Below are 26,120 nucleotides of genomic sequence, written 5' to 3'. Positions count from 1 at the left end.
TGAGCCGATAGCCCCACCCAGTAGCAGCCCCGCCCCCATAAGCTACTGCGTGGCGAGCGCTCCGCCTTCCTCCCAGCAACGGTCGCGGAGCGGGCTCTGGTTACGAGCTCCTCCCTCGCCTGAGTCCTCGCGACCCCATTGGTGGTCCGGTGGAGCTCGCGCTCCTCCCCTCCGCTTTCCCGTTGATCCGTTGCCCGTGGAAACGTTGATGGGTGGGCGGAGTTCTGGAAGGGACCCAGATTGTTTGGAGTTGTAGGGGGGACAGGTGTGAAATTGGCAGCTGGGAAAAGGTGTGTGCGGCGGCGGGGGGGATGAGTGGGAAGCAGTGTGGCGGCGGGGGCGAGGAAGTGTGGCTAGGGGAGAGGTGGGGTAGTTGGTAGAGGGGTAGTGGGGAATGGAGGATGGCGGCTGGAAAGGGACAATTGGGAGCCCGCGTAGCGTGCTGGACTGGGGACACTCAAGTTCAGATCTCTGCTCAGCCATGAAGCTCCCTGGGGGACTTTCTGCCAGGTAGCATTTCTCAGCATAACCTACTTTACAGGGTTGTTGTCAGGATAAAACGGGACATGCTGTCCTGAGCTCCTTGGGAAAAGGTGAGATTAAAATAATTGATAATAATAGATGGAATTATTCTTAGGGGGAGGATGGAAGAACAGGGAACAGATGCGGGTCACACTCGCATGGCTGTGTGGGCAAAGAAGGTGATGTACCATGAGGCCACAGGGGTCAGTGGGTGGTGTAAGGAAGAGGATTATGGGGGCTGTGCTGAGTGTGCCGTCGGGAAGGTTTCCTATGCGAAGGGGATGTATGGATTGAAACATGGAAGGTGAAAGCAGGACGGAGTGGGTGGCTGTAGGCTGGCTTGAGGCCAGTTGGGTTGGGAAGATGGCAGAAAGGGGATCCATGGTGAAGAAGGGATTATATGGGAAGGTCGGGACCACAGTTTAGAGGAATAAAGGTTGTTGTTGTTCAGTCGTTAAGTCGTGTCCGACTCTTCGTGACCCTTGGACATGCCAGGCCTTCCTGTCCTCTGTGCGAGGGAAGAGGTTGACTTGCGTGGCAGGGAGATGGAGGGGCACATTACTTGTTATTACACTTCATGTACCCTTCTGTTCTGCCCAGGAGCTTGGAGAGATGTGCATGTTTCTGCCCTCCTCATTCTGAACTGAATTAGGCTGAGAAAGAGTGTGAGTGACCCACGGTCATCCTGTTAGCTTCATGAGTGAGTAGGGATTTGGATCCAGGTCGTCTTAATCTTACATCCTGACCCCTACGCCACACTGGGGCTGTTCTAACAATGTTAGGGGGAATGAGAAACCACCACTGAGAGCAGGGGGCAGCTATAAGGGGGCACAAAAAAGAGCAGGGAGGATGCTAAGGGTGTAGGGCACAGTGCAATGTCTCTTGTTCCTGTGCACTATAACTTGGCCTGTCCTTTCTGGCTGTGTGCCTTGTGTTTGCTCATGACACCCATGGCTTTTTGCAGAATCCTGTGGTGAAAGATGAGTGGCCGACGGCGCGGTACACCTGGTGACAAGAAAGGGCGGCGGAGCGCTGGCCGTGGAGCTGGCGTGGCTGTGCAGAAGAGCGAAATTCCCCTGCCGCCGCTCATCCCAGACGAGCCTGCTGGTATTTTCACAAAAGCATTTTAGTCAGGTTTACTGATCCCAGATATTCCGCTGCGACTGAGTAGGCTGAGTGCCCCTTTGATCCTTCACCTCAGGAGTATCTGACACTTCTGACAAGGCTTTGGCTGCTGGAACGAGCTCTTTTAGTCACTAAGTAGGCTCCATTCATAGGCAGGGCTGTGTGTACTCTATGCTCATCGGAGGCATCCAGATTCTGCACCATGAAATTGCATTCCTGATGTAAAGCAGGTCAAGTTGCCTATATTGGCTTATTATTTTGAATACTTTTACTAGCCATGGAAAAGAGCCATGTGGGGTGTTTGAGCTCCCCCCCACCCAACCACAGCAAATTCTGCTCTGCCCCAAAGTAGCTTGAGAGATTTCTCCCACCTTCAAGCCTATCTGTGTAGGCACAAAGGCTAAAAAGTGCTTTAAAAAAAAGAAAGCAGCTGAACACCTCAGAATGTTGAATTTTGTATCCATGTTCAAACTTTTCATTCTTGTGGTGTGATCCCGAAAGTACAGAATACACATAGGCCTTCTCAGAAAAGGGTAGCAAGCAGGTTGGGTAGTTACTGAAGAATTTCGGGAACTCGAAGTGTACATTTCCCACCAAGCCCCCTGTTTCTGCCTTCCTCATGACTTCCCTCTTTTCTGCCAATGGGTGCAGGAGGAACTCTACCCACTGGTCAAGGTTATCTTTTGCCAATCCTGAAGAAAGCCCCCCACACACACACACCTGTATGTCTAGCCTCCCCCCACCTTATGGCATTCCCTGCCACCATTTGCAAACATTTCCAAAAATTCCAGGTTTTGTAAGACTCCAGTGCCATCATCCAGCTCTAGTATAAAAATGATATTTATATGTGACTGGCTGCATTAGAATGTGGTTGGGGGTACACACTGTTTGGAGTAATGCATTGTGGATGGATGACATCTGCTTTCAGGTAGGCAGGCAATTTATATCTCCACTTCCTGATCCAGCAATGGAACCCTTCTTCCATGGGCAGATCTCCTTATCTGGATCAGGGTGATTGTCTTTGATCGGCATAATGCAAATGGAGCAAATGTATATAATTTTTCCATAATTAACATAATTCTGATCCAAGCATTTGGGTCTTTAATAATAATAATAATAAAAAATTGCATCTTGTACAAACTGATCTGGGTGACCAAGGGCAGCCTGGAAAAAAATCTGTTTTCTTATTTCCAGCTCTCATCTTGCAGAAATAGAAGCGGTGCTTCAGGAGGTCTCCCTGTGTTTGGACCCCCAAGTATTTCTAGTCTTTTTATTTCTGGCGGGGGGGAATGTAATTGTGTACAACTTCCAGCACTAGCTGCGTATCTTAACCAGTCCTGTGAGTTTCCCCTGCTGCCTTCCTCCAGCAGGTTACCACAGTAACCCATCGGGATTTCCAGCACAGCTCTTCAAAGCTGAAACTAGCGCTTGCATCCTGGCAGTCATTGGTGCCTAATGTAATGTGCACAAAGCCCCTCTACTTCACTCCCATCTTCCAAAACAGGCAGGGAAATGTCTGTCAGGGTGGAAACTGAGCCGATAGAACCCCAGAGCAGTTCTGCTTCTGAGGAGGATCAGCAATCAGTGGGAGAGGAGCCAGCTCATCCCTCACAGGCACAGCAGCTGGCAGAGATTCCTCCTGCCGGCATTCCTGAGATAGATAGTGATCCTAGCAGTGAGAAAGTGCGGGAACGAGGCTTGCTAGATGCTCGACGCAGACGCAGGGAGTGACGAGCGATGGAGGGCGCAGCAAGAAGGCGTAGCGCCCGTTTGGCGCGCAAGCAACGGCCGCCTCCCATGGACCCAAGGGAAAGAGAGAGGATCTCTCCCTAGCCCATAAGTTCAGGGTCCTCAAGTGACTCTCTTTCAAACGGGGATCAACTGCCTACTCGAAGCATAGGCCACTCTGCGTTTCCTTGCCTAGTCATTGGTGATTAGCATCTGAAAGAGTCATTACGTTGTAAAAGGATTAAAGCCTTGAAAAGAATCCTTTCGTCTGTGTCTTGAGTTGGCTATTGGAGTCTACTGAAAGAGGCCGCCAGGGTGCTCCTGACAATGTCATCCCCTATCAAGTGGCTGAACACCAGTTGAATTGGGAAGTACTGCCGTGGCATGCACCCCATGAGCTGAAGCCACAGGAGGGTTGTATTCAGCTAGCGCAGGGGAGTTCGATTATGGTACAGGGAACGCGGGAGGGGAGAGGAGATGAAAGGGAGCAGAGCAAGTGAAAGAGAGACTTGAATGCTAGTGCCTGGATGTAGCTGGACCCTCCAGAAGCACTGCAATGGAGAGGAAGAGGCCTCCCGTCTTGGCCAACCTGTCAGTAGGTCTGTCTGTCTATTCTGCTGATGTGTGTGTGTGTCGCCTATTCTGGCTTATTTATCTATGCATTATCATTATCTTTCGGGAAAGGGGGAAAAACGCCTGGCTGGCGAACAGCGCATAACTTCAGTACTGATGAAAATCCTCACATAATATAAATACAGAGTAGTGGGATAGAAGGTCTGGATGGGATAAGTATATTGCTGTTCCCCGCCTCCCAGCTGAGCAGAGTAGAGGAAGCTGCTCCAGCTGGTCCAGGGACTACAGAAGCAAGCAAGCTCCCAGAGAGCGAGCGACCAGAGCGAGCAAACAGGGGGAGCAAACAGGAGTTGGCCAGGGGAGTTGCAGTAGTGGAAGAGACAGAGGAGACAGAGGCAAAGAGGTAAGTGGGCTGCAAGAAGCCCAGGGGGCTATCCTTTATCCTTCTGAGTGGCCGTGAGCTCACCAGGTGGTAGAAGAGACAGAGGAGACACAGGCAAAGAGGTACGTGGGCTGCAGGAAGCCCACGGGGCTGTCCTTTATCCTTCTGAGTGGCTGTGAGCTCACCAGGTGCTCCTGAGAGCTCCAACTGAATTGGGTGTGTGTGGCCTGAATACTCCCAGCAGCTGTGGGCAGGAACCTTCAGTCTGTTCCCCACCTCCCAGCAGAGCAGAGGAAGCTGCTCCAGCTGGTCCAGGGACTACAGAAGCAAGCAAGCTCCCAGAGAGCGAGCGAACAGGGGGAGCAAACAGGAGTTGGCCAGGGGAGTTTGGCAGAGGAGGTCAAGGGAGAGGCCCCTAACATTTTTTTTTATTATTTTTCTTGTAACACATACTTCCACACTAGTGGGACTCTGCTTTTAACCTCTAGTGAGTAGAGGACCAGGCACAGGCTAGTCTAGAACAATCAGAAAGCTAGACACAAAAAGGGAATAGAGGCTATGGAAGGACAAGACTCTCCAATGGTGGTGACCTGCAAGGTGTGTGCAATGTTTGTTGTCTTGCCTGAGAACAACATGGTGTACACCTGCAACAAGTGCAAGTTGATCACGCTGCTGGAAGAAAAAGTAAGAGGACTGGAGTGGCGACTGTCGACACTCCAGGGAATAAGAGAACACGAAGAGTTCTTGGACAGAATGGGGGAACTACAGCAGCAAAGTGAAGACCAGAAGCTTGAAGAGCAACAGCAAGCTGAGGCAGAAGTGGGAAATGCTGAGGTGAGGAAAAATGCAGTAGAGGATACTCCTTGGAAAACAGTGACAGGAGAAGAAGAACTAGACGCCACTCTGCACCAGTGGAAGCAGTGGAGCTGTGGAACCGATTCCAGGTACTTGAGGATGAGACTGGAGGACAGCCTGCAGAGCAAGAGTTACAGGGGAACCTGCATGAGAGTGAGCAAGAGGCTGAAGGTCAGTCAAGCAGAGGCGATGAAACCCAGGCCTACAACAAGAAGAAGAGAAGAGTAGTAGTAGTGGGAGACTCCTTGCTGCGTGGGATCGAGACCCAAGTATGTTGTGAAGATCCGTGGACTCGCCAGATAAGTTGTCTCCCGGGAGGACGGATTAGAGACGTGACTGAAAGATTGCCTGCACTCATAAAGCCCACTGACAGGTATCCCTTTCTTGTCATCCATGTGGGAACAAATGATACCGCCAAGTGGAGCTACGAAGAAATCACATCAGACTTTGAAACTTTGGGAAGGAAACTCAAGCACTTTGGGGCCCAGATAGTTTTCCCATCCATCCTTCCAGTAGTTAGAAGAGGGATAGAAAGGGAACGAAAAATAGTCCGGGTGAATAACTGGCTACGAAGGTGGTGCTGGCGCGAGAGATTTGGATTCTGGGACCACGGGTTATACTTCCGGGAAGATGGTCTGTTGGCAAGGGACGGGTTGCACCTCACAAAGGCTGGGAAGAATGTGTTTGGCCACAGCATGAAGAACTTCATCAGGAGGGCTTTAAACTGAATCCTACAGGGAAGGGAGATGTAAAGTTGGGGGTAACAATGGACGAAGGCTCATGCACCGCAACGGAGAGAACAGCTCTAATAGCGCCCAATAATAGTCCTCAGACACATGTAGGAAGAAAGCCAGACTATGAAGCACGTGGTCTTCGATGTCTATATACTAATGCCCAGAGTATGGGAAACAAACAGAACAAACTTGAACTCTTAATACAAGAGGGAAATTATGATTTGATAGGTATAACTGAGACTTCGTGGGATGACTCCCATGACTGGAATACAGCAATTGAAGGCTATAACTAGTTCAAAAAGAACAGGAGGAACAGAAAGGGAGGTGGGGTTGCACTGGAGAAGACGAGGATGAAACTTTTGAAAAGCAAATAGCCAATGTTTCAAGGAAGCATGATGTAGTAATGAGGGACTTCAGTTTCCCCAGTATTTGTTGGGAGACAAATTCTGCAAAACATGGCCCCTCCAGGAAATTCCTGACTTGTATGTTGGATAACTTCCTCCTACAGAAAGTAGAGGAAGGAACTAGAGGATCGGCTATCCTTGACTTGATCCTAACCAACAGAGATGACTTAGTGGATAAAGTAGCAGTTACAGGAACTCTGGGGGAAAGCGACCATGTTGCACTTGAGTTCTTGGTTCTAAGGGAAGCAAAAGCTGAGTGTAGTCAAACACGTACCCTGGATTTTAGGAAAGCTGATTTTAATAAACTCAGAACAATGATCAGTAAGGTCATTTGTGGCTTCACAAAAAGCTTAGGGATGACCTGAAAATAAAAAAGGACACATATAGGAAGTGGAAAGAAGGCCAAGCAACAAATGAAGAGTACAGGCAGGTAGCACAGAATTGCAGGGATGGCGTCAGGAAGGCTAAAGCTGAGAACGAGCTGAGGTTAGCAAGGGATGCTAAAAGCAACAAAAAGGTTGCTACTAAAAACAAAACCTACTATTGCAGCTACGTGCATAGTAAAAAACAGAGGAAATAAATGGTGGTTCAGCTATTAAATAAGGATGGCAAAATGATAACAGATGACAAAGAAAAGGCAGAGGGGCTCAATTCCTACTTTGGCTCAGTCTTCTCCCAAAAAAGGTTCTATGAGCCCCCTGGCAAAGGTGAAGTACAGGCTGAAGGGGCAGGATTGCAGCTTGAGATCGATAGGCATATGGTCAAGGAACAGCTAATTCCTTTGAATGAGTTCAAATCTCCAGGGCAAGATGAACTGCACCCTAGAGTAATAAAGGAACTGGCAGAACAGCTCTCAGAACCACTGTCTATTATCTTTGAGAAATCATGGAAGATGGGTGCCAGATGACTGGAGGAGGGCTAATGTTGTCCCTATCTTCACAAAGGGTAAAAAGGAGGAACCTGGGAACTACAGACCAGTCAGTCTGACATCAATCCCTGGGAAAATTCTGGAGCAGATGATCAAGCAATCCATCTGGAAGCACCTTGACAACAATGCCGTGATTACTCGAAGCCAACATGGATTTGTCAAGAACAAGTCCTGCCAGACGAATCTGATCTCATTTTTTGATCAAGCAACCTCCCTTGTGGACTGTGGGAATGCTGTAGACATAATATACCTCGACTTCAGCAAAGCTTTCGACAAAGTGCCCCACGATATCCTGATAGCTCAAAGTGGGCTAGATGAAACAACGATCCAGTGGATCCACAGTTGGCTACAGGATTGGACTCAAAGAGTGCTTATTAATGGGATCTTCTCAAACTGGGGAGAGGTAACGAGTGGGGTACCACAGGGCTCAGTCCTGGGCCCAGTGCTCTTCAACATTTTTATGAATGACTTGGAGGAGGAGGTGCAGGGAATGCTGATCAAAGTTTGCAGATGACACCAAATTGGGTGGGATAGCTAATAGTTTGGAAGACAGAAACAAAATTCAAAATCATCTTGATAGACTGGAGCGCTGGGCAGAAAACAACAGAATGAAATGTAATAGGGATAAATGCCAGGTTCTGCACCTAGGAAAAAGAAACCAAATGCACAGTTACAAGATGGGGGATATGTTGCTCATCAACACTACAAGCAGGAAGGATCTTGGAATTGTTGTAGATCACAAGCTGAATATGAGCCAACGATGAGATGTGATAAAAGCCTCATCTGGAAGCACCTGCAGAGAAAAGTGCCTGAAGCAATGGGGCAAGGGGAATTAAGGTGGGGCAGGGGACAGGATTCAGCCCCCTCGCTCCCACAGGTGTGGTAAGAAAAGTGACTCCCCTCCGCTGCTTTGGACATCGGTGGAGCAGATGCTTGATGAACGACCGTGGCTGCCCCCCCCATCTCTGGTTACACCCAGCTTGCGCTCAGGCAGAGCCTTCTTCAGGTGGCATCTTCCGAGCCCACCCATCACAGTGATGACCATGGGGAGCAGGCTGGCCCCCAGGAAACCCCACCAGGAGGGAGTGCCTGCAGCCCACCTTCTCTCCATCTGATGTGGAGTTTCAGCCAGTGAGCTTTGCTTCTTCACCGGCGGCAGCAGCTGCAGCAGAAGGGAAGGTGGTGGTGAGCGGGGGAAGGACAGAAGGGAGGAAGGGACCTTATCTGTCAAACAACAATAGTGGGTGACCACTGATCAGATGGCGAGAGGAGGACGAGATGACAGGATGCCTTCTATTTCCCCAAGGTGTGATTGGTTAACAGTTAGGGTTTCACTCCTATGGAAAAAGACACAGGAGTATTGAGTTACAAACAAGACCCCCGTCCACGTGAGCAAGGGTTGGAGCTTACAGCATGGCCCATTTGCTGGGGTGACCTTTTGGAGAGGGCTTGACTTGAGGTGCTTCCAGATAAGGCTTTTATCCTGTAATCACCCTGCCTCAAACATGGAACTTTATGGGGTGGGGATGAGGTGTTGGCATCTTCATTTGTAACCCTTCCATGCTTTCCTACCCCATTTTCTTGTCTTTTTCCTTCCCGGAAAAAGTCCATTCAGGAGGAAAAGAGGGAACAGAGATGCACAGTGCCTTCTGATTTGTAGCGCTAGGAGCCTTCCATATGGAAACAGCACCCTACTAGCTTTGTAGCTTTGGGATGAGTGGAGGTGCTTAGCTCCAACAGGCGGATGAGACCTTCCTTCCCTTTTTGAGAGTCGAGTCAAGGTAAAGATTATGCATCTGAGGATGTCTGCTGTTGGCCTCCTTTCTGCAACAAGCCACTTAGCCTCTGGTGTTGATTCAACAACTGGGCGTAGCTACTCTTCTGCAATTTATCTCAAGGCAATATGTGTCTATTGGCATTTTTCCTTGCGCTCCTTACATGCTGTTTTTGCTTTCTGGGTCAGAAGTGCTACTGTGCCAGCTGCTGTTTTGCCCTGGATTGTCATATGGTAAGAGCCAGCAATAACTTTGCACATCACACTATCACAACGTAGCGGCTTTCTGTGGTGTTCCTGCTGGTCATCTTCTAAACCTCTGAATTTTGGTAGTAGAGGAAGGACAACTCTAGGGTAAGGTGGGGCAGCAACCTCAGGAGGAAGATTTGGGGTGCCATTAAGGGCAGCACAGTGAGAGACAGTCAGTTATGACCCATGTGGCATACTGTCTATCCAGAAGTTCTCCTGTACTAGCCATCCTCATTTCCACAAGGCTTGTGCTAAAGAACTTCCCTTTGGTTTGTGCCTCACATGATAGAGTGCGTATTTGGATCTTCTGCCTCACCACTGAAATGTCTTGAGCCGGCCTCCCCCACCCCACCCCACCTTCCTTCCTCTTCTCTGTCTCCCACAAGCCCTTGTGTGCTGTCTTGGTAGAAAAAATGTGTGTGGGTGGGTGGGGTGGAGAAATAAACCCTTCTCAAACCACCGCTTTCAATAAGTATTAAATGTTTTAGTGCATGACAACGCTTGACACACAAGCAGGCTAATGGGAAAATTATTTGTAATTTGGTTTGACAACTCCAAATGTTCCAAAGAAGACCTGGACTCGGTCTTCCAAAATCCACAAGATTAAAAAAATAAAAAAAATAAAAGCTACCTTTCGGGCTCTTTTGATTTGCCAGTTAGAATCCATGCTGCTGCCATGGTTTCAAAAACCATGCTTTAAACACACACACACACACACAAGCCTGAAATATTTTCATCATTTAAAAAAATCTATTCTTGATTCCCTGCACTTGGGCTTTACGCCAAGGGATGACAGTTGGATCCTCCTGGGCATCCGGGCCCTGCCCACCTCTTTCTTGGCCTCCCTGTTTCTGTGGGGGAGAGGAGGCGGAGCTCCACCAGCGACCTGGCAGGCTGGGCTTTTTCCTTCCCTGTGCGTGGGAGCTAGAAGCGGGGGGCCGCTGAGCTGTTTGTACCCCCCCCCCAGTGTTTTTGTTTAGTGGAACCTGAATTCAGATAGCTCAAGCAAGTGAGCCAAGCTAATTTAGGGAAGTCAGGTTTAGGTTTCCTTCTCATAGAATCATAGAATAGTAGGGTTGGAAGGGGCCTACAAGGCCATCGAGTCCAACCCCCTGCTCAAGGCAGGAATCCAAGTCAGAGCATCCCTGGCAGATGGCTGTCCAGCCTCGTCTTGAACGCCTCCAGTGTGGGAGAGCCCACCGCCTCCCCAGGTCATTGGCTCCATTGTCGTATTGCTCTTGCAGTCAGGAAGTTTTTCCTGATGTTCAGCCGGAATCTGGCTTCCTGTCACTTGAGCCCATTATTCCGTGTCCTGCACTCTGGGATGATCAAGAAGAGATCCTGGCCTTCCTCTCTGGGACAACCTTTCAAGGACTTGAAGAGCGCTATCCTGTCTCCCCTCAGTCTTCTCTTCTCAAGGCTAAACATGCCCAGTTCTTTCAGTCTCTCTTCATAGGGCTTTGTTTCCAGTCCTCTGATCATCTTTGTTGCCCTCCTCTGAACCCTCTCCAGTTTGTCTGCATCCTTCTTCAAGTGTGGTGCCCAGAACTGGACACAGTACTCCAGATGAGGCCTAACCAGTGCTGAGTAGAGGGGAACTAGTACTTCCTGGGATTTGGAAGCTATGCTTCTATTAATGCAGCCCAAAAGAGCATTGGCCTTTTTTGCAGCCACATCACATTGTTGGCTCATATTCAGCTTGTGATCGACAACAATTCCAAGATCTTTCTCGCTTGTAGTGTTGTTGAGCCACGTATCCCCCATCTTGTAACTGTGCATTTGGTTTCTTTTTTCTAGGTGCAGAACTTGGCATTTATCCCTATTAAATGTCATTCTGTTGTTTTCTGCCCAGCGCTCCAGTCTATCCAGATCACTTTGAATTTTGTTTCTGTCTTCCAAAGTATTAGCTATCCCTCCCAATTTTGTGTCATCTGCAAATTTGATCAGCATTCCCTGCACCTCCTCCTCCAAGTCATTCATAAAAATGTTGAAGAGCACTGGGCCCAGGACTGAGCCCTGCGGTACCCCACTCGTTACCTCTCCCCAGTTTGAGAAGGTCCCATTGATAAGCACTCTTTGAGTCCGATTCTGTAGCCAACTGTGGATCCACCGGATCGTTGTTTCATCTAGCCCACTTTGAGCTAGTTTGCTCATCAGGATATCATGGGGCACTTTGTTGAAAGCTTTGCTGAAGTTGAGGTACATGATGTCTACAGCATTCCCACTGTCTACAAGGGAGGTTACTTGATCAAAAAATGAGATCAGATTCGTCTGGCAGGATTTGTTCTTGACAAATCCACGTTGGCTTTGAGTAATCATTGCATTGTTTTCAAGGTGCTTCCAGATGGATTGCTTTATCATCTGCTCCAGAATTTTCCCAGGGATTGATGTCAGACTGACTGGTCTGTAGTTCCCAGGTTCCTCCTTTTTACCCTTTGTGAAGATAGGGACAACGTTAGCCCTCCTCCAGTCATCTGGCACTTCCCCCGTCCTCCCTGATTTCTCAAAGAGAATAGACAGCGGTTCTGAGAGTTCTTCTGCCAGTTCCTTTATTACTCTAGGATGCAGTTCATCCGGCCCTGGAGATTTGAACTCATTCAAAGGAATTAGGTGTTCCTTGACCGTATGCCTATCGATCTCAAGCTGCAATCCTGCCCCTTCAGCCTGCACTTCATCTTTGCCAGGGGGGGGTCATAGACCCTCTTTTGGGAGAAGACTGAGCCAAAGTAGGAATTGAGCACCTCTGCCTTTTCTTTGTCATCTGTTATCATTTTGCCATCCTTATTTAATAGGTGAACCACCATTTCTTTCCTCTGCCTTTTACTATGCACGTACCTGAAGAAAGCCTTTTTGTTGTTTTTCTCATCCCTCACTAACCTCAGCTCGTTCTCAGCTTTAGCCTTCCTGACGCCATCCCTGCAATTCTGTGCTACCTGCCTGTACTCTTCCTTTGTTACTTGGCCTTCTTTCCACTTCCTATAGGTGTCCTTTTTTGTTTTCAGGTCATCCCTAAGCTTTTTGTGAAGCCACATTGGCTTCTTCTGTTGTCTTCCACCTTTTCTTCTTGTGGGAATTGTTTGTGATTGTGCCTTGAGAATTTCCTTTTTTCAAAGCTCCCACCCATCTTGGACTCCTTTTCTCGTTAGCGTCGCTTGCCGTGGGACCTTCCTGATAATTGTTCTGAGTTTATTAAAATCAGCTTTCCTAAAATCCAGGGTACGCGTTTGACTACACTCGGCTTTTGCTTCCCTTAGAACCAAGAACTCAAGTGCAACATGGTCGCTTTCCCCCAGAGTTCCTGTAAGTGCTACTTTATCCACTAAGTCATCTGTGTTGGTTAGGATCAAGTCAAGGATAGCCGATCCTCTGGTTCCTTCCTCTACTTTCTGTAGGAGGAAGTTATCCGCCACACAAGTCAGGAATTTCCTGGAGGGGCCATGTTTTGCAGAATTTGTCTCCCAACAAATATCGGGGAAATTGAAGTCCCCCATTACTACTACATCATGCTTCCTTAAAACATTGGCTATTTGCTTTTCAAAAGTTTCATCCTCGTCTTCTCCTTGGTTGGGTGGCCAGTAGTAGACTCCGACCGCCAGGTTCCTTTTATTCTTTGCTCCATTTATTTTGATCCAGATGCTCTCGATGGGGCTACCAAGCTCATCCTCTTGTATTTCTGTGCAGAGATACGTATTTTTCACATACAGTGCAACCCCACCTCCCTGTCTGTTCCTCCTGTTCTTTTTGAACAAGTTATATCCTTCAACTGCTGTATTCCAGTCATGAGAGTCATCCCACCAACTCTCAGTTGTACCTGAAATATTATCTGAATAATATATATGAAATATATTCTTCCGCACCCTTGTGTTGTGTTTTGTCAGCAAGGACTGTCACCGGTTGACCTTAAGCAGAATATGTCCAGTGCCAGCTCTAGGATTTGGGGGGCCATGAAGAGTGGCACTTACAGAGAAACAGCTGGATCCAGAGTAGGGTGGATTCAGAATCCAGTGCCCTCCAAATATGTGGGACTACACATCTGAAGAGCACACATATCTGGGGCCCCATGCATCTGGAGGGCACCAGGTTGGGGAAGGCTGGGTGAATGGACCTGGGTTTCACAGAAATCAGTGGGACCACTTAATTGTGCCCTAAGCCCTATTGATTTCAATGGGGACTTAGTGCACCCATCTTTGTCTGGACCCAGCCCACAGAATGGAGCGGCTCCTGACTTGGAGTTCAGTTTCTGCTGTGTCCTGTAGGCGTGCTCCTTGGCTGGCCAGCTGCAGAAAGGGGGTGCTGCGTGTAGATGGGCCCATGCAAATCTCTCTTGGGCTCTTTATATATGGCTCCAGTCCAGGTTATCTGAAAGACCGTATCCTCTCTCATGAACCTTCCTGTGTTCTGAGATCTTCTGGGGAGGCCCTTCTCTCAGTCCCACCACTGTCACTGGCACGTTTGGTAGGAACCCGCGAGAAGGCCTTCTTGGTGGCTGCCCCACAGCTGTGGAACAACCTTCTCAGGGAGGCTGGGATGGCTCCCTCCTTGATGTGTTTCCGGAGGCAGACTAAAACATTCTTGTTTCAGCAGGCCTTTGGGACATAGTTGGAACCTGGGGGTAAGCTGCTAAAATGCTGTTCTAAAATGCTATTTTAATGTTTTAATATAATTTTAATTATATTGTTTAATTTATATTTTAACTTTTGTATATTTTCATATGTTTTAATTGGATATGTTTTAATTTTTGTAAACCTCCTTGTGCCCCACTACTGGGAAAAAGGCGGGGTATAAATATAATAATGGCTCCCCTAGAGGTGATGGGGCCTATGGAGGAAGCCCCTGCCCGGAGGGGGGAGGGGGTGTCTTTTGGACATGGCATCAAGAGCCTGGGGTGGACCCTTGTGGGAGGCTTTCCCATGAGGAGCTGCCCTGGGCCTCTAGAGCAGGGGTGGGGAACCTCTTTCAGCCCCAGGGCCACTTTCAATTTCAGAGAAGCGCTGGGGGGCTGCGTTCCAGTGATAGGTGGGGTCAGAGGCAGAGGGGGCAGGGCCAAGGGCAAAAGGGATAGCGCCAAAAATACAAAAGAGACCAGCATCTTGTAGCTCAAAGCTCCTACTGCCTTAGGAGAAGCAGTCCAGCTTTTTAAAACAGGAAAAACCTGCACAAAAGCGGGGAAACCACCAAACTGTCAGTGTTTGGGGGAAAGGGGGTGGGCCTGGAGAGCGGGGTGTGGCCGTCTGGGGCACCCACAGCAGGGGGTTCTCCTAATGGGAAAGCTAGACCAAAGTTTCTATTTGGTCTAGAAACACAAAACCTCAGGGGGATCAGCCTGAGTTAGTTGGCACCCCTCTCTTCCGCCCGCCTCCCCCTGGCAGGTTTAGAATTGGTAGTTAGAACAGGAAGCTTAACTTTGGCCCAACCAGCTCAATACTGTCTACTAGCTTTTTATAACCAGGTGCCCCCCAGGTGTGGGACAATCCCCACCATCTGCACCCAGCAGGCCCAGTGGGCATGCTAGCTGGGGAGGGTGGGAGTTGTAGTCCAACACATTTGGAGGCCACCAGGTTCCGGGCAGCTGGTTACTGGCAGTGGTTGTCCAGGGTTTCAGGCTGGAGTCTTTCCCAATCCTACCTGGAGATGCTGGGAATTGAACCTAGAGCCTTCTGCTTACCAATCTTGTGCTGTGAAGCAATGGGAAAACTCAGGAAGGTGACAAGCAGAAGATGATCTTGTCTGCCCCCCACCCCCCTGGTAAAATGCTGTGAATGCGGCAGGCAGTTGCTTGACAAAGGTGTTATCTGGAAGCCTCCTAATACCCAGGATGGGCCTGATGGCACAAGCAACCCCATTGGTTGTAGGGTGTGTGTGAATAAAGCAGTGTGTGGTCCAAGAGGTGTGTACTCAACATCCTCATGTGCTATTGCATTGTGAGAGGTTTGGGGAATGATGCACCTTTCAGACTGCACAGCCCTGCTACTTGTGGAGGCAAAATATCTTGGCCTCTGCTTGTGATGCCACTGTGGCCAGGCAGGTATTTACAGACTCCTCTAAGGGGTGCAAAGGTACCTTGGAGCTATGATAATGAAGATGCCCAGAGAAAATTTCCTCTTCCACAAGTGATTCTAGGACCTTCCTAATGCACTTTAGATTGTGCCAGATATAGCAGAATGCCAACAGATTCCTTTGTACAAAAAGCAAAGGTAGCCTGTTGGCCGTAAGAAAAATTTCAAAATCCATACAGTGTAAGAGCTTTATTAGGCCAGTTCAGACATCACCAAAAATGTGCAAGTTTTTGAGAACTCTAGATCTCTTTATCAGGCAGGAGATTACAAAAAGCAGGATGGTGGGGGGAATAAGAGGGTGGGGAAGGCGGACTGGGTGTTGTAGTCAGGACCTCTGCATAGTCAGACTCTTAAGATGATATGGAGGAGGAGGTTTTGCAGATATTCAAATTGGGCTCCGCCCGGTGATGTGATATCTTCAGGTTCCAGTGGCCGTGGGACTGCTGAGAGCAAGAAAGTAGCAGACTCTTGTTGATCCTCCATTTTTGGAAATATAACATCCAGCTGTTAACTCAAAACTGGTTCCATCCTAGGTCAACTGGACAGGTTCCTTTGTTGATAGAAAACAGAAGTAAAGATCTTTATGGCCCTTTGGTCTTTGGCATGTTCCCTGCTTATTTAATTTACCCCACCCCCTTACTTTTCGTGGGGTAATAGGAACTGCCAAGCATAGGATGTAGAGTAGCAAGGAGTTGTCCTTGGAATGTCTCTGTGGGTGGTGTGTGCTTATAGCCATGGGCAGATCGTTACAAGTAGCTAGTAAGAAAGGATTGTCTGTGACCATCCTAGGCTTAACTTGCTTTGAGTGAGTCACCTACTCCTTGCTTGTGGCACACCATCTGGGCACGGGCCCTGGATGTTTTTTGAGCTGTTCCCTGGATCTTTTGAGCTGTCCTAATTGCCATTTTTTTAAACATTTTCCCATAGACTTGCATTGGAAAACAAAAACGGCCATAACTTTTTTAGTGTGTATGACAAATACATGAACTATGGAGGCTTGGTAGCCCCCATGGAGCTGATTGAATATGCCAGTTATCAGGCAGTTAGGTCCAGTGGCTTTTGTGCTAGTCACAGGTAAAGTTTGCTATTTTCAAGAAAATATGTCAAAGCAAAGAGCTATATTTATTTTGTGCTTCCACATACGTGCATGGAATTTGTGGACCTGACAGTCCCTATAGAGATGACTGAGCCTGCCAAAGTTCAGACAGTTAGGTCCAGTGGCTTTTGTGCTAGCCACAGGTAAAAAATGATTTTTCCCAGAAAATCTGTCAAAGAGCTATAATTTTTTTGTGCTTCCACATAAATTCATGGAATTTGGGGACCTGGCAGGCCCTATGAAGCTAACTGAACCTACCAGATTTCAGACAGTTAGGTCTAGTGGCTTTTGCACTAGCCATGCGTAAAGTTTCCTTTTCTCAAAGTCTAAAATAAGAAGTAAAAACTGTCAAGCCACCCAGGGGATTAGGGAGTTTAATCAGAAGTTGTTCAAGGTGACCATTAGGAGGTCACTGTCCCTAATCTCTGGTGTAGGGTTTTTTTGAGGTACAAAAAACCTTTCCCCCCCTACTTTTCTGCTCTTACATGCCCACTGTTGGGAGCTTGCCTGCAATGAAATTTTGAAGAGGGAGAAGAAAGGGAAGAAAGAGCTCCATGTGAAATACTGGTATTTCACACAGCATCTGATTTCACTGCCCCAAACTGGAGCCTTTGGATTCTGCAGAAGTTTAGTAGCTTCAGTACAGCAAAGGATCCAAACAGCCTCCACAAACTCCTTTCTCCCCCTCCACTTCAATTTCTCCTAAAAAGCAGCAAGACTCAAATAATCTCAAAGGGAGGGTTAGGGCTATGTGGCGTCATGATCAAGAAACTGCTGAGGCTTTTAAATAGGTTCTACAGTTTTAAAAAAGCTAGAAAAAACCCTCAGCCACCTCACCTCATAAAGTTCATTTAAGTATGTGCAATCTTTACAAACCCTCCGCAGCCTCCTGAATTCCTCTGAACTACCACCTCTCTGAAAGGAGCCACTTAGCTTAGGTAATTCTCTCTACCCCACAACCCCATGCAGATTTCCAATCGCCATTCTTCTTCTCCCCTCCCCTCCCCTCCCCTCCCCTCATCTGTCTGTCTGTCTGTCTTTCTCTTCTTTATTCCACCCAGAGCATATCTTGGGGAATTCTTAAAGACACTTCTCTTCGGCAGGCAAGTGAAGTTCTGAATTATAGTTGGCATTATACAAACAGACAAGAGGGTTGTTTTTTCTCCTCCTCCTCACTCAAGTCTTTGAGAAGAGTGGGTTCACATGGTCGCAGAGAAACAAATCTGGGCCTTTTTGTTTGTCAGTTGCCATTATCCAGCAATAGGAAGGGCTGTAGCTCAGTGGTAGAGCGCATGCTTGGCATGCAGGAGGTCCCAGGTTCAATCCCCAGCATCTGGGTATTGAGTGTGGTGTTGTAGGAACCCAGGACGGTGGTTCTGGGTGACTTCAACTTCCATGCTGAGGCTGTCTCCGGAGTTCTAGCTCAGGACTTCATTGCCTCTATGACAACCATGGGGCTGTCTCAGTATGTCATCGGCCCAACACATGAAGCAGGGCACGCCTTTGATTTGGTTTTTGCTCCAGCTTGTGAGATGGGTAGTCTGAAGATTGGGGGGCTCCAAGCAACCCCATTGTCATGGTCAGACCATTTCTTGGTGAGATTTGAACTTATGGCATTACTCTCCTCCTGCAGGGGTGGGGGACCTATTCGTATGGTCCGTCCCAGGAGACTAATGGAATCCAATGGATTTCTGAATGGCCTTGGGGATTTTCCAGTGGAGAGAGCTGGTGATCCAGCTGAGGCCGTAGCCTCACTGTAGAACAGTGAGATCCGGAGGGCCATCGACTTGATTGCACCTGAGTACCCTCTCCAGCACTGTGAAGCCTGTTCTGCTCCCTAGTATACTGGGGAGCTGTGGTCAATGAAACAGGCTGGATGTCGGCTAGAATGCAAATGGCGCAAGACTCGAAGTGAGCCGTCCAGCGGAGCTTTTCCGGGTGGTCCGGTGGTTGTTAACATCTTCCCCAGTAAATGAGGCCCTGGCCCTGTCGGCGACCCGCTGTGGCCTTTTTGCTTCGCACTTTGAGGACAAAATCGCTTGTCTCTGCAGCGACCTTGATGCTGTTGTTAGTGCAGTACCAGTCGAAGTGTCTGATGCCACCATCTGCCCGATTTTGTGGGATCAGTTCCAGTTGTTATGGCCCGGTGTTGTGGGCAAGATGCTTGCAATAATGTGACTGACCACGTGCCCTCTTGATCCCTGTCCCTCCTAGCTAATAAAAGCTAGTTGAGGGGGTACGATTGGGTGGGTCCAGGGAGTGATAAATGCTTCCCTACAGGAAGGGGTGGTCCCTGCTGTTCTTAAGGAGGCAGTAGTGTGGCCACTCCTGAAGAAACCCACTCTGGACCCAACGGTATTAGACAACTTCCACCCAGTCACAAATACCCCTTTTCTAGGGAAGGTACTTGAGAGGGTTGTGGTGGACCAACAGCAAGCACTCTTGGGGGATACTGATTATCTAGACCATTTCAGTCTGGGTTTCATCCTGGTTACGGGACTGAATCAGCCTTGGTTGCCCTGATGGATGACCTTTATCAAGAGAGGGACAGGGGCAGTGCAACCCTGTTAATTCTGCTCGATCTCTTTTGATACCATTGACCATGGTATCCTCCTGGATTGACTCCGTGGGATGGGTATTGGAAGCACTGTGCTTCAGTGGGTCCAGTTCTACCTACAGGGTCGATTTCAGAGAGTAACATTGGGTGACTATTCCTCAGCCACTTGGCGATTGAGCTATGGGGTGCCACAGGGTACCATCTTGTCCCCAATGTTGTTTAACATCTATATGAAGCCGCTGGGAGTGGTCATTAGGGGATATGGAGCTAAATGCCATCAGTATGCTGATGACATGCAGCTCTGTCTCCCTGTGACATCTGAATCAGGAGAGGCTATGCAAGTCCTGAATCGGTGCCTAGACTCAGTAATGGGCTGGATGAGGGCCAGTAAACTGAAGCTGAATCCTGGCAAGACGGAAGCCCTGTGGGTGAGTGGTTCCTGGATCCAGGAGATAGGCTCATTGCCTGTTCTGGATGGGGTTGCACTCCCTCTGAAAGATCAGGTCCATAGTCTGGGGGTACTCCTAGATCCATCATCGTCACTGGAGGCACAAGTGGTTGCGGCAGCCTTTTACCATTCGCCAGCTACGGCCTCTCCTGGACAGGGATAGCTTGACCACGGTGGTACAGGCATTAGTAACCTCAAGACTGGATTACTACAATGCACTCTATGTGGGCCTGCCCTTGAGGCTGGTCCAGAAGCTGAAGCTACTGCAGAATGCAGCAGCTCGGCTGTTGTCGGGAGCTGCCTCTTTTCAGCGTGTAACTCCTTTGCTGAGGGAACTGCACTGGCTACCTATTCGCTACTGGGCCAGGTTTAAGGTTTTGGTACTAGGGTAGAAAGCCCTAAACAACTTGGGACCAGGATACCTGAGAGAGTGCCTCCTTCCTTACCAACCTGCCTGGTCACTGACTCCATAACTTAGCCCTAGTTTTGAAAACAGACTCATTGGCTGAATCCTGGTGAAGTCTTGGCACAAATGAAGTTATGAGGAGGAAGATACAATGAGAGCTTGTGCATAACAAGGAGGAGGTAGAGAGGAGTTGCACAAAACAAGACATCTGTTTTTATGAAGAGTTGCTGGAGGGTGGTAGGATGGGGAGGGATGGTTGCATGGAGGGGAATAGAATTGGTAGGGGGAGAATCTAAGTGCCCAGCCGTGAAAGAAAAACATTCTGCATATGCTCAGAGGCACCCTATATTTAAGAACGTAAGAAGAGCCATGCTGCATCAGACCAAGGTCCATCTAGTCCAGCATTCTGTTCACACAGTGGCCAACCAGATGCCCACAGGAAACCAACAAGTAGGACATGAGTACAATAGTACCTTCCCACCCATGTTCCCCTGTTGCTTATATTGGTGAAATGTAAATAAATTCTAGTCATTCTAAATTTGCGTGCATGTATATCCTTCAGAAACTTTGCAGGTTTCTTGCCTGGGGGACACCTGTAATGGCCTGTGCATTTTCATTCAAATTTACCCAAAAACTATTGGGGAAGAGGTGAATGGAAGGGAAAGCAAATCACTCCCTCCCCCAAATTGGAGAACTCCCCTTCCACATGAACTGCTGCACCTATCCTTCTGAAACTTCGCTGGTTTTACTTAGGGACACCTCTAGGCTGTCTGTAATTTTCAGAACAATGGTCCCCAAGGAACACAGGGAGAGAATTATGTCCTCTTTTGGAGGCCTCAAAATGTCAAGGCCACCCTTGAACAAAAACCTTTGTGGCTATCATTCTGAAATTTGACAGACATGATCTTCTCTGATAGAGCAATGAATCCTGAAAGTTTTATCCAATTCTTCCAAGGAATTAAAATGTTATTGGCAGTTCCCTTTAAAAGAAAATCAAAATATAAACCCTGCACCCATTTTTCTGACATTGGGCAGGTGTAATCCCCTTCTAGGGGGCTACTATGCCTGAAATTATCATCCAGTTCTGATGAAGAGAAAAAAGTTAATAGCTTTTTTCTAATTTCCCATAGTAGCCAACAGGAAGCATAAAGATTCATTTTTCCAAACATTGATTCAGGTTTGATGCTGAGCTGAAGTGGTCCGGCTACAAATTGGCCAGAGCAGAAGCGGGATGTTTTCCAAAATGCTGAATCAGGGTCTGAGTTGAAGTGGGGTGGGGGGGTCAGTGCACACTTCTTATGTATGTATGTATGTATGTAATCTATACACGCACGCTGGCGGACCGCACACACACACACACACATTAGACGTGCGCTTAGACTCATGTATGTATGTGTGTATCTCTCTCTCTCTATATATATATATATGCATGCAAATTTGTGTTATGGGCTTGTGCCCCGGATCTTTTAAAAACCTAGCAACGCCCCTGTGGCACACCATGATTTGGACTGGACAGGTTGACCTGTATGGGACTGGGAGGGATGGTCCTTCCTCAAGGGGGCAGGCTGCAGGAAGCAGATGTTGGGCTAGATTGCCTTCTGGATCCTTCAAACACTTGGATTCTGTGATAGCTGCCTGGGACTAATTGCCTGCTATGAACAAGGCCTGTGAGAAGAAGGAGTGCCTTAGAGAGGAGTGTGTGGGTATTCACCTGTGTGCACATAGATCACTCCTGCTGCGTTAGCTTCTATGGGATCCAGACCAATTTTAGGATACTAAGCAGCTTTCAGCACTACTTGAAAGTGCCACAATCCTTAGAATCCTAGAGCTGGAAGGGGCCACTGAGGCCGTCGAGTCCAACCCCCTGCTCAGTGCAGGAATCCAGTTTAAAGCATCCCTGACCGATAGCTGTCCAGGCTCTGCCTGAATACCTCCAGCGACGGAGAGGCCACCAGACAATTAGTTCCATTGTCTGACTGCTCTGACCACTAGGAAGTTTTTCCTGATGTCCAACTGAAATCTGCCTTCCTGTAACTTAAGCCCATTATTTTGTGTCCTACAGCCTTGGAAGAGAGAGAACAGGTTGCGGCCCTCTTCTGTGTGCCAGCCCTTGAGGTAGTTGAAAAGTGCTATCATATCCCCCACTCACTCTTCTCTTCCCAAGGCTGAACGTACCCGGTTCCTTCCATCTTTCCTGGTAGGACTTTGTTTCTAGTCCCCTGATCATCTCTGTTGCCCTTCTCCAAACCCGTTCCAATATATCTGAACCTTTCTTAAAGTGTGGCGTCCAGAACTGGACACAGTATTCAAAGTGAGGTTTGACCAGTGCAGAGTAGAGTGGAACTATTACTTCCTGTGATTTAGAAACTCTTCTTGTATTGATGCAACCTAAACTTGCATTTGCCTTGTTTGCAGGTACATCACACTGCTGGCTCATATTGATGAGCTTCTGATTTCTGCCCCTTTGCCTTTTGCCCTCCCCTTAGGAGATGTTTCTGTGGAATCTCTGCATGAAAAGGAGGAGAGCAAGGAGGAATTAACAATCCCTCCCAGTCCTGCGGAGCAAGAGGTGGATTTGGTAAGTGATTGGAGGCCAGGTTCCTGACCTTGCCACAGGAAGACTCCTGCATGGCTGGTGCATGAAGACAGATTGCTACAGGGCCCACTTGGGAAGGAGTGGTGTGTGTCTGTGTGGTGGGGGAAACATCTCTCTTTATGAAGCTTCAGACATTCTTGTAAACAACTTTTGAACAGAATATGGCGAAAGTTTGTGCAGGCTGAAGCAGGTGAGTGATTGGGGAGAACGACGACTAAACATGAGTGTCTCTCTTCTCTTGGTAGTGACTTTGCGGCTGCTATTGATGCTCTTCTTAGTCAAGGATCAGATGTCTCTTTTGCCTCTAGTTCTCTCTCTCTCTCTCTTCTGTTCCACACTTCTGTATCTACTGGAAAACTGCTGCGCCCTATTGCCTTTTACCTAGGGAGGTAGTGGGCTCTCCCACACTGGTGGCGTTCAAGACGAGGCTGGACAGCCATCTGTCAGGGATGCTCTTATTTATTTATTACATTTATTAATCGTCCATCTGGCTGGTCACCTAGCCACTCTGGGCGATGTACAACATATAATAAAACAGTTTAAAGCAATAAAATTCTACAATAAAAACATTTTCTAAAATACCCTAACCCACCCCAAATGCCTGCCTGAACAACCATGTTTTTAATGCACAGCGGAAGCTCATTAAAGAGGGGGCATGACAGAGTTCCTTAGGGAGGGAGTTCCACAGAGTGGGGGCCACCACAGAAAAGGCCCTCTCCCTCGCCCTCGCCCCCACTAGTCTAGCTGTCCTGGCTGATGGGACAGAGAGAAGGCCATCCAAGGCTGATCTTGTTAAGTGGCCTGTCTGGTGTTGCTGGAGGCGCTCCTTAAGATAGGCTGGGCCGGAACCATATAGGGTTTTAAAAGTCAAAACCAACACCTTGAATTTGGCCTGGAAAACAACTGGTAATCAGTGCAACTCCTTCAGCACTGGAGAGATGTGATCTTGCCAGCGGCTGCCTTTAATCAGGCAAGCCGCTGCGTTCTGTACCAGCTGCAGCTTCCGAACCGTCTTCAAGGGTAACCCCACGTACAGCACATTACAGTAGTCTAAATGAGAGGAGACCAGGGCATGTACTACTGATGGGAGCAGATGGTCGGGAAGGAAGGGGCGCAGCCGCCATATCAGATGGAGTTGATACAGAGCTGTCCGGCTCACAGCTGACACCTGAGCCTCCATGGACAGCTGGGAGTCCAAAATGACCCCCAAGCTGCGGACCTGGTCTTTCAAGGGTAGCCGTACCCCATTCAACACTAGGTCAATATCCCTCAGCCTCCTCTTGTCTCCCACCAAAAGTACCTCGGTCTTGTCAGGGTTCAGCTTCAGCTTATTCCTCCCCATCCAGCCACTCACCGTCTCCAGACATTTGGACAGGGATTCTATGGCCAACCTTGGTGAAGATTTGAACGAGAGGTAGAGCTGCGTGTCATCCGCGTATTGATGACGCCACACCCCTAACCTCCAGATGACAGCCCCCATAGATGTTAAATAGCATCGGGGAGAGGATGGAACCCTGTGGCACCCCACAAGTGAGTGGCCACGGGTCCGAAACCTCCTCTCCCAGTGCTACCCTCTGGTACCTGCCGGAGAGGAAGGACTGGAACCACTGCAATACGGTGTCTCTAATGCCCAACCCCTCCAGGCGGTCCAGGAGGATACCGTGGTCAACGGTATCAAAAGCTGCTGAGTGGTTGAGGAGAACAAGGAAGGAGCATTCACCCCTATCCAGAGCCCTCCTCATATCATCCACCAAGGTGACCAAGGCCATTTCTGTCCCATGCCCAAGCCTGAAGCCCGACTGAAATGGGTCTAGATAATCAGTTTCTTCCAAGTGTGCCTTCAACTGCATTGCCACCACCCGCTCAATCACCTTGCCCAAAAATGGCAGATTTGAGACTGGGCGAAAGTTGTTCAGAACTTGGGGATCCAAGGAGGGCTTTTTTAAGAGCGGTCTTATCACTGCCTCCTTGAGGGCTGATGGCATCATGATGGCATACGACCAGGTTCCGGACCACTTGGAACAGCCTCCTGGGACAGCACTCTGCAGACGCAATACAGGCAGCATAATATTCCTGTTTTGCTGCCTTCACTGCCATGTTATAGGCTGAAGATACAGCTCTAGCCTGTGTCTGATCGTCGTTGGAGCGAGACTTACGCCACCGGCGCTCTAGCCGTCTCACCTCCTTTTTCAGAGCTCGCAACTGCGGATTGAAGCATGGTGCAGTCCGAGCCCTGTTCAGGGGGAGAGGGCGTTTCGGAGCCACCTGATCTAATGCCCCAGTGATCGCGGCATTCCACCCACCCACCAGGGTCTCGACCGAGTGGCCATTGGCATGCTCCAGAGAATCCCCAAGCACGTTCAGGAATCCATTTGGATCCATAAGACGCCTGGGTCAGACCATTTTAATGGGTCCTCCATCCCTGCGGAGGGGTTGTGGAACCGAGAAGTCTAACGTCACCAGATAGTGATCTGACCATGACAAGGGGGTGGTGGATATACCCCCGACTTCCAGATCACTCCCCGCTTCTCCAGAAACAAACACAAGGTCTAGTGCATGACCGGCTACATGGGTGGGCCCAGTTAGAATATGGTGCAGCTCCCAGGAAGCCATGGTCTCCATGAAGTCCCGAGGTGCTCCTGTGAGGATGGCCTCTGAATGTACATTGAAGTCCCCCAACACCAAGAAGTTAGGGGACTGTACATGCACATCAGAGACCACCTCAAGCACCTCGGCCAGGGAGTCAGTCGTGCAGCGGGGTGGACAGTACACGAGCAGAATCCCCAGACTGCCCTTCGGGCCCAACCTCCAATACATGCACTCAGCAACCTTGGTCTCCCAGAGAGGGGGTCTGGTGAAGACCAAAGACTCTTGGTAGATAACAGCCACTCCCGCTCCCCGATCCCCAGCCCTTGGCTGCTGTGCATACGAAAATCCAGCTGTACACATGGCCACAAGAGTTGGAGCAGCAGCCTTGGCCAGCCAGGTCTCCGTAATACATGCCAGGTCTGCACCCTCGTCCAGGATCATGTCATGGATGAGGGAGGTTTTCTGGGTAACAGACCTGGCATTGCAGAGCAGCAAATGAAGGCCAGAAGATGGGGTCACGCCTCCCCAGCCATCCTTTGGCTCTGGACAGGCCTGGAGCAGGGGACAGATACTACACATCTCTCCCTTGTTCCCCTTACCTGGCATGGCCTGCCCCTAGCGCTCCACCAGCGCCTGCCGCCCAGCCTCGGTATGTTCTGGCCCCCAACACTCCCCCCACTGCCTCCATCAGGTGGACACATGCCCCCTCACTCCCGCCTATCAGGGAGGCTACCCACCCCTAAAAACACAACGGAATCCCCCAGAAATTAAACAACAACAACAACAACTAAAAAATCCTCTTAAAAATAATGCCAGGCAGAAGTCCGCTGGGAAGGCCTGGTGGTGGTGGCGGCGGCAGCAGGCCCAGCAGCAGGCACGCCTCTTCCCTGGTGGTGGTGGTGGCTTCTCCTGCAGGCCCTGGCTCTCCCAGGCCACCTCAGCCAGCCAGCTTATGTAGCCCCTCCAGGGAGGGACAGGTGGAAGCAGCACAGCTGGCTCGGTACCTGGGGGCCTGGTCCTGCAGAGACTGGCGGTCTGCCAGGCAGAAGTCCGCGGGGAAGGCCTGGTGTTGGTGGTGGTGGTGCTGGCGGCAGCGGC

General features: G+C 49.2%; 1 protein-coding gene across 1 annotated transcript in view; it reads left to right on the top strand.

Annotated features, from left to right (window-relative positions):
- The first annotated feature begins 9,187 nt into the window (after positions 1-9,187).
- Positions 9,188-26,120, top strand: part of DNAH2 (dynein axonemal heavy chain 2) — a 112,941-nt gene continuing 96,008 nt past the window's right edge. The window contains exons 1-2 of the mRNA XM_084806699.1: positions 9,188-9,259; positions 22,324-22,415. Coding sequence (XP_084662825.1) covers positions 9,190-9,259; positions 22,324-22,415 — 162 coding nt within the window. The 5' untranslated portion in view covers positions 9,188-9,189. The remainder of the gene's footprint in view (positions 9,260-22,323; positions 22,416-26,120) is intronic.

This window comes from Heloderma suspectum, chromosome 6 (genome assembly GCF_057233095.1).
Source record: "Heloderma suspectum isolate Gila_16-S chromosome 6, 16-S_ref, whole genome shotgun sequence".
NCBI lineage: Eukaryota > Metazoa > Chordata > Lepidosauria > Squamata > Helodermatidae > Heloderma > Heloderma suspectum.
This window is presented reverse-complemented; position numbering and strand designations above follow the sequence as displayed.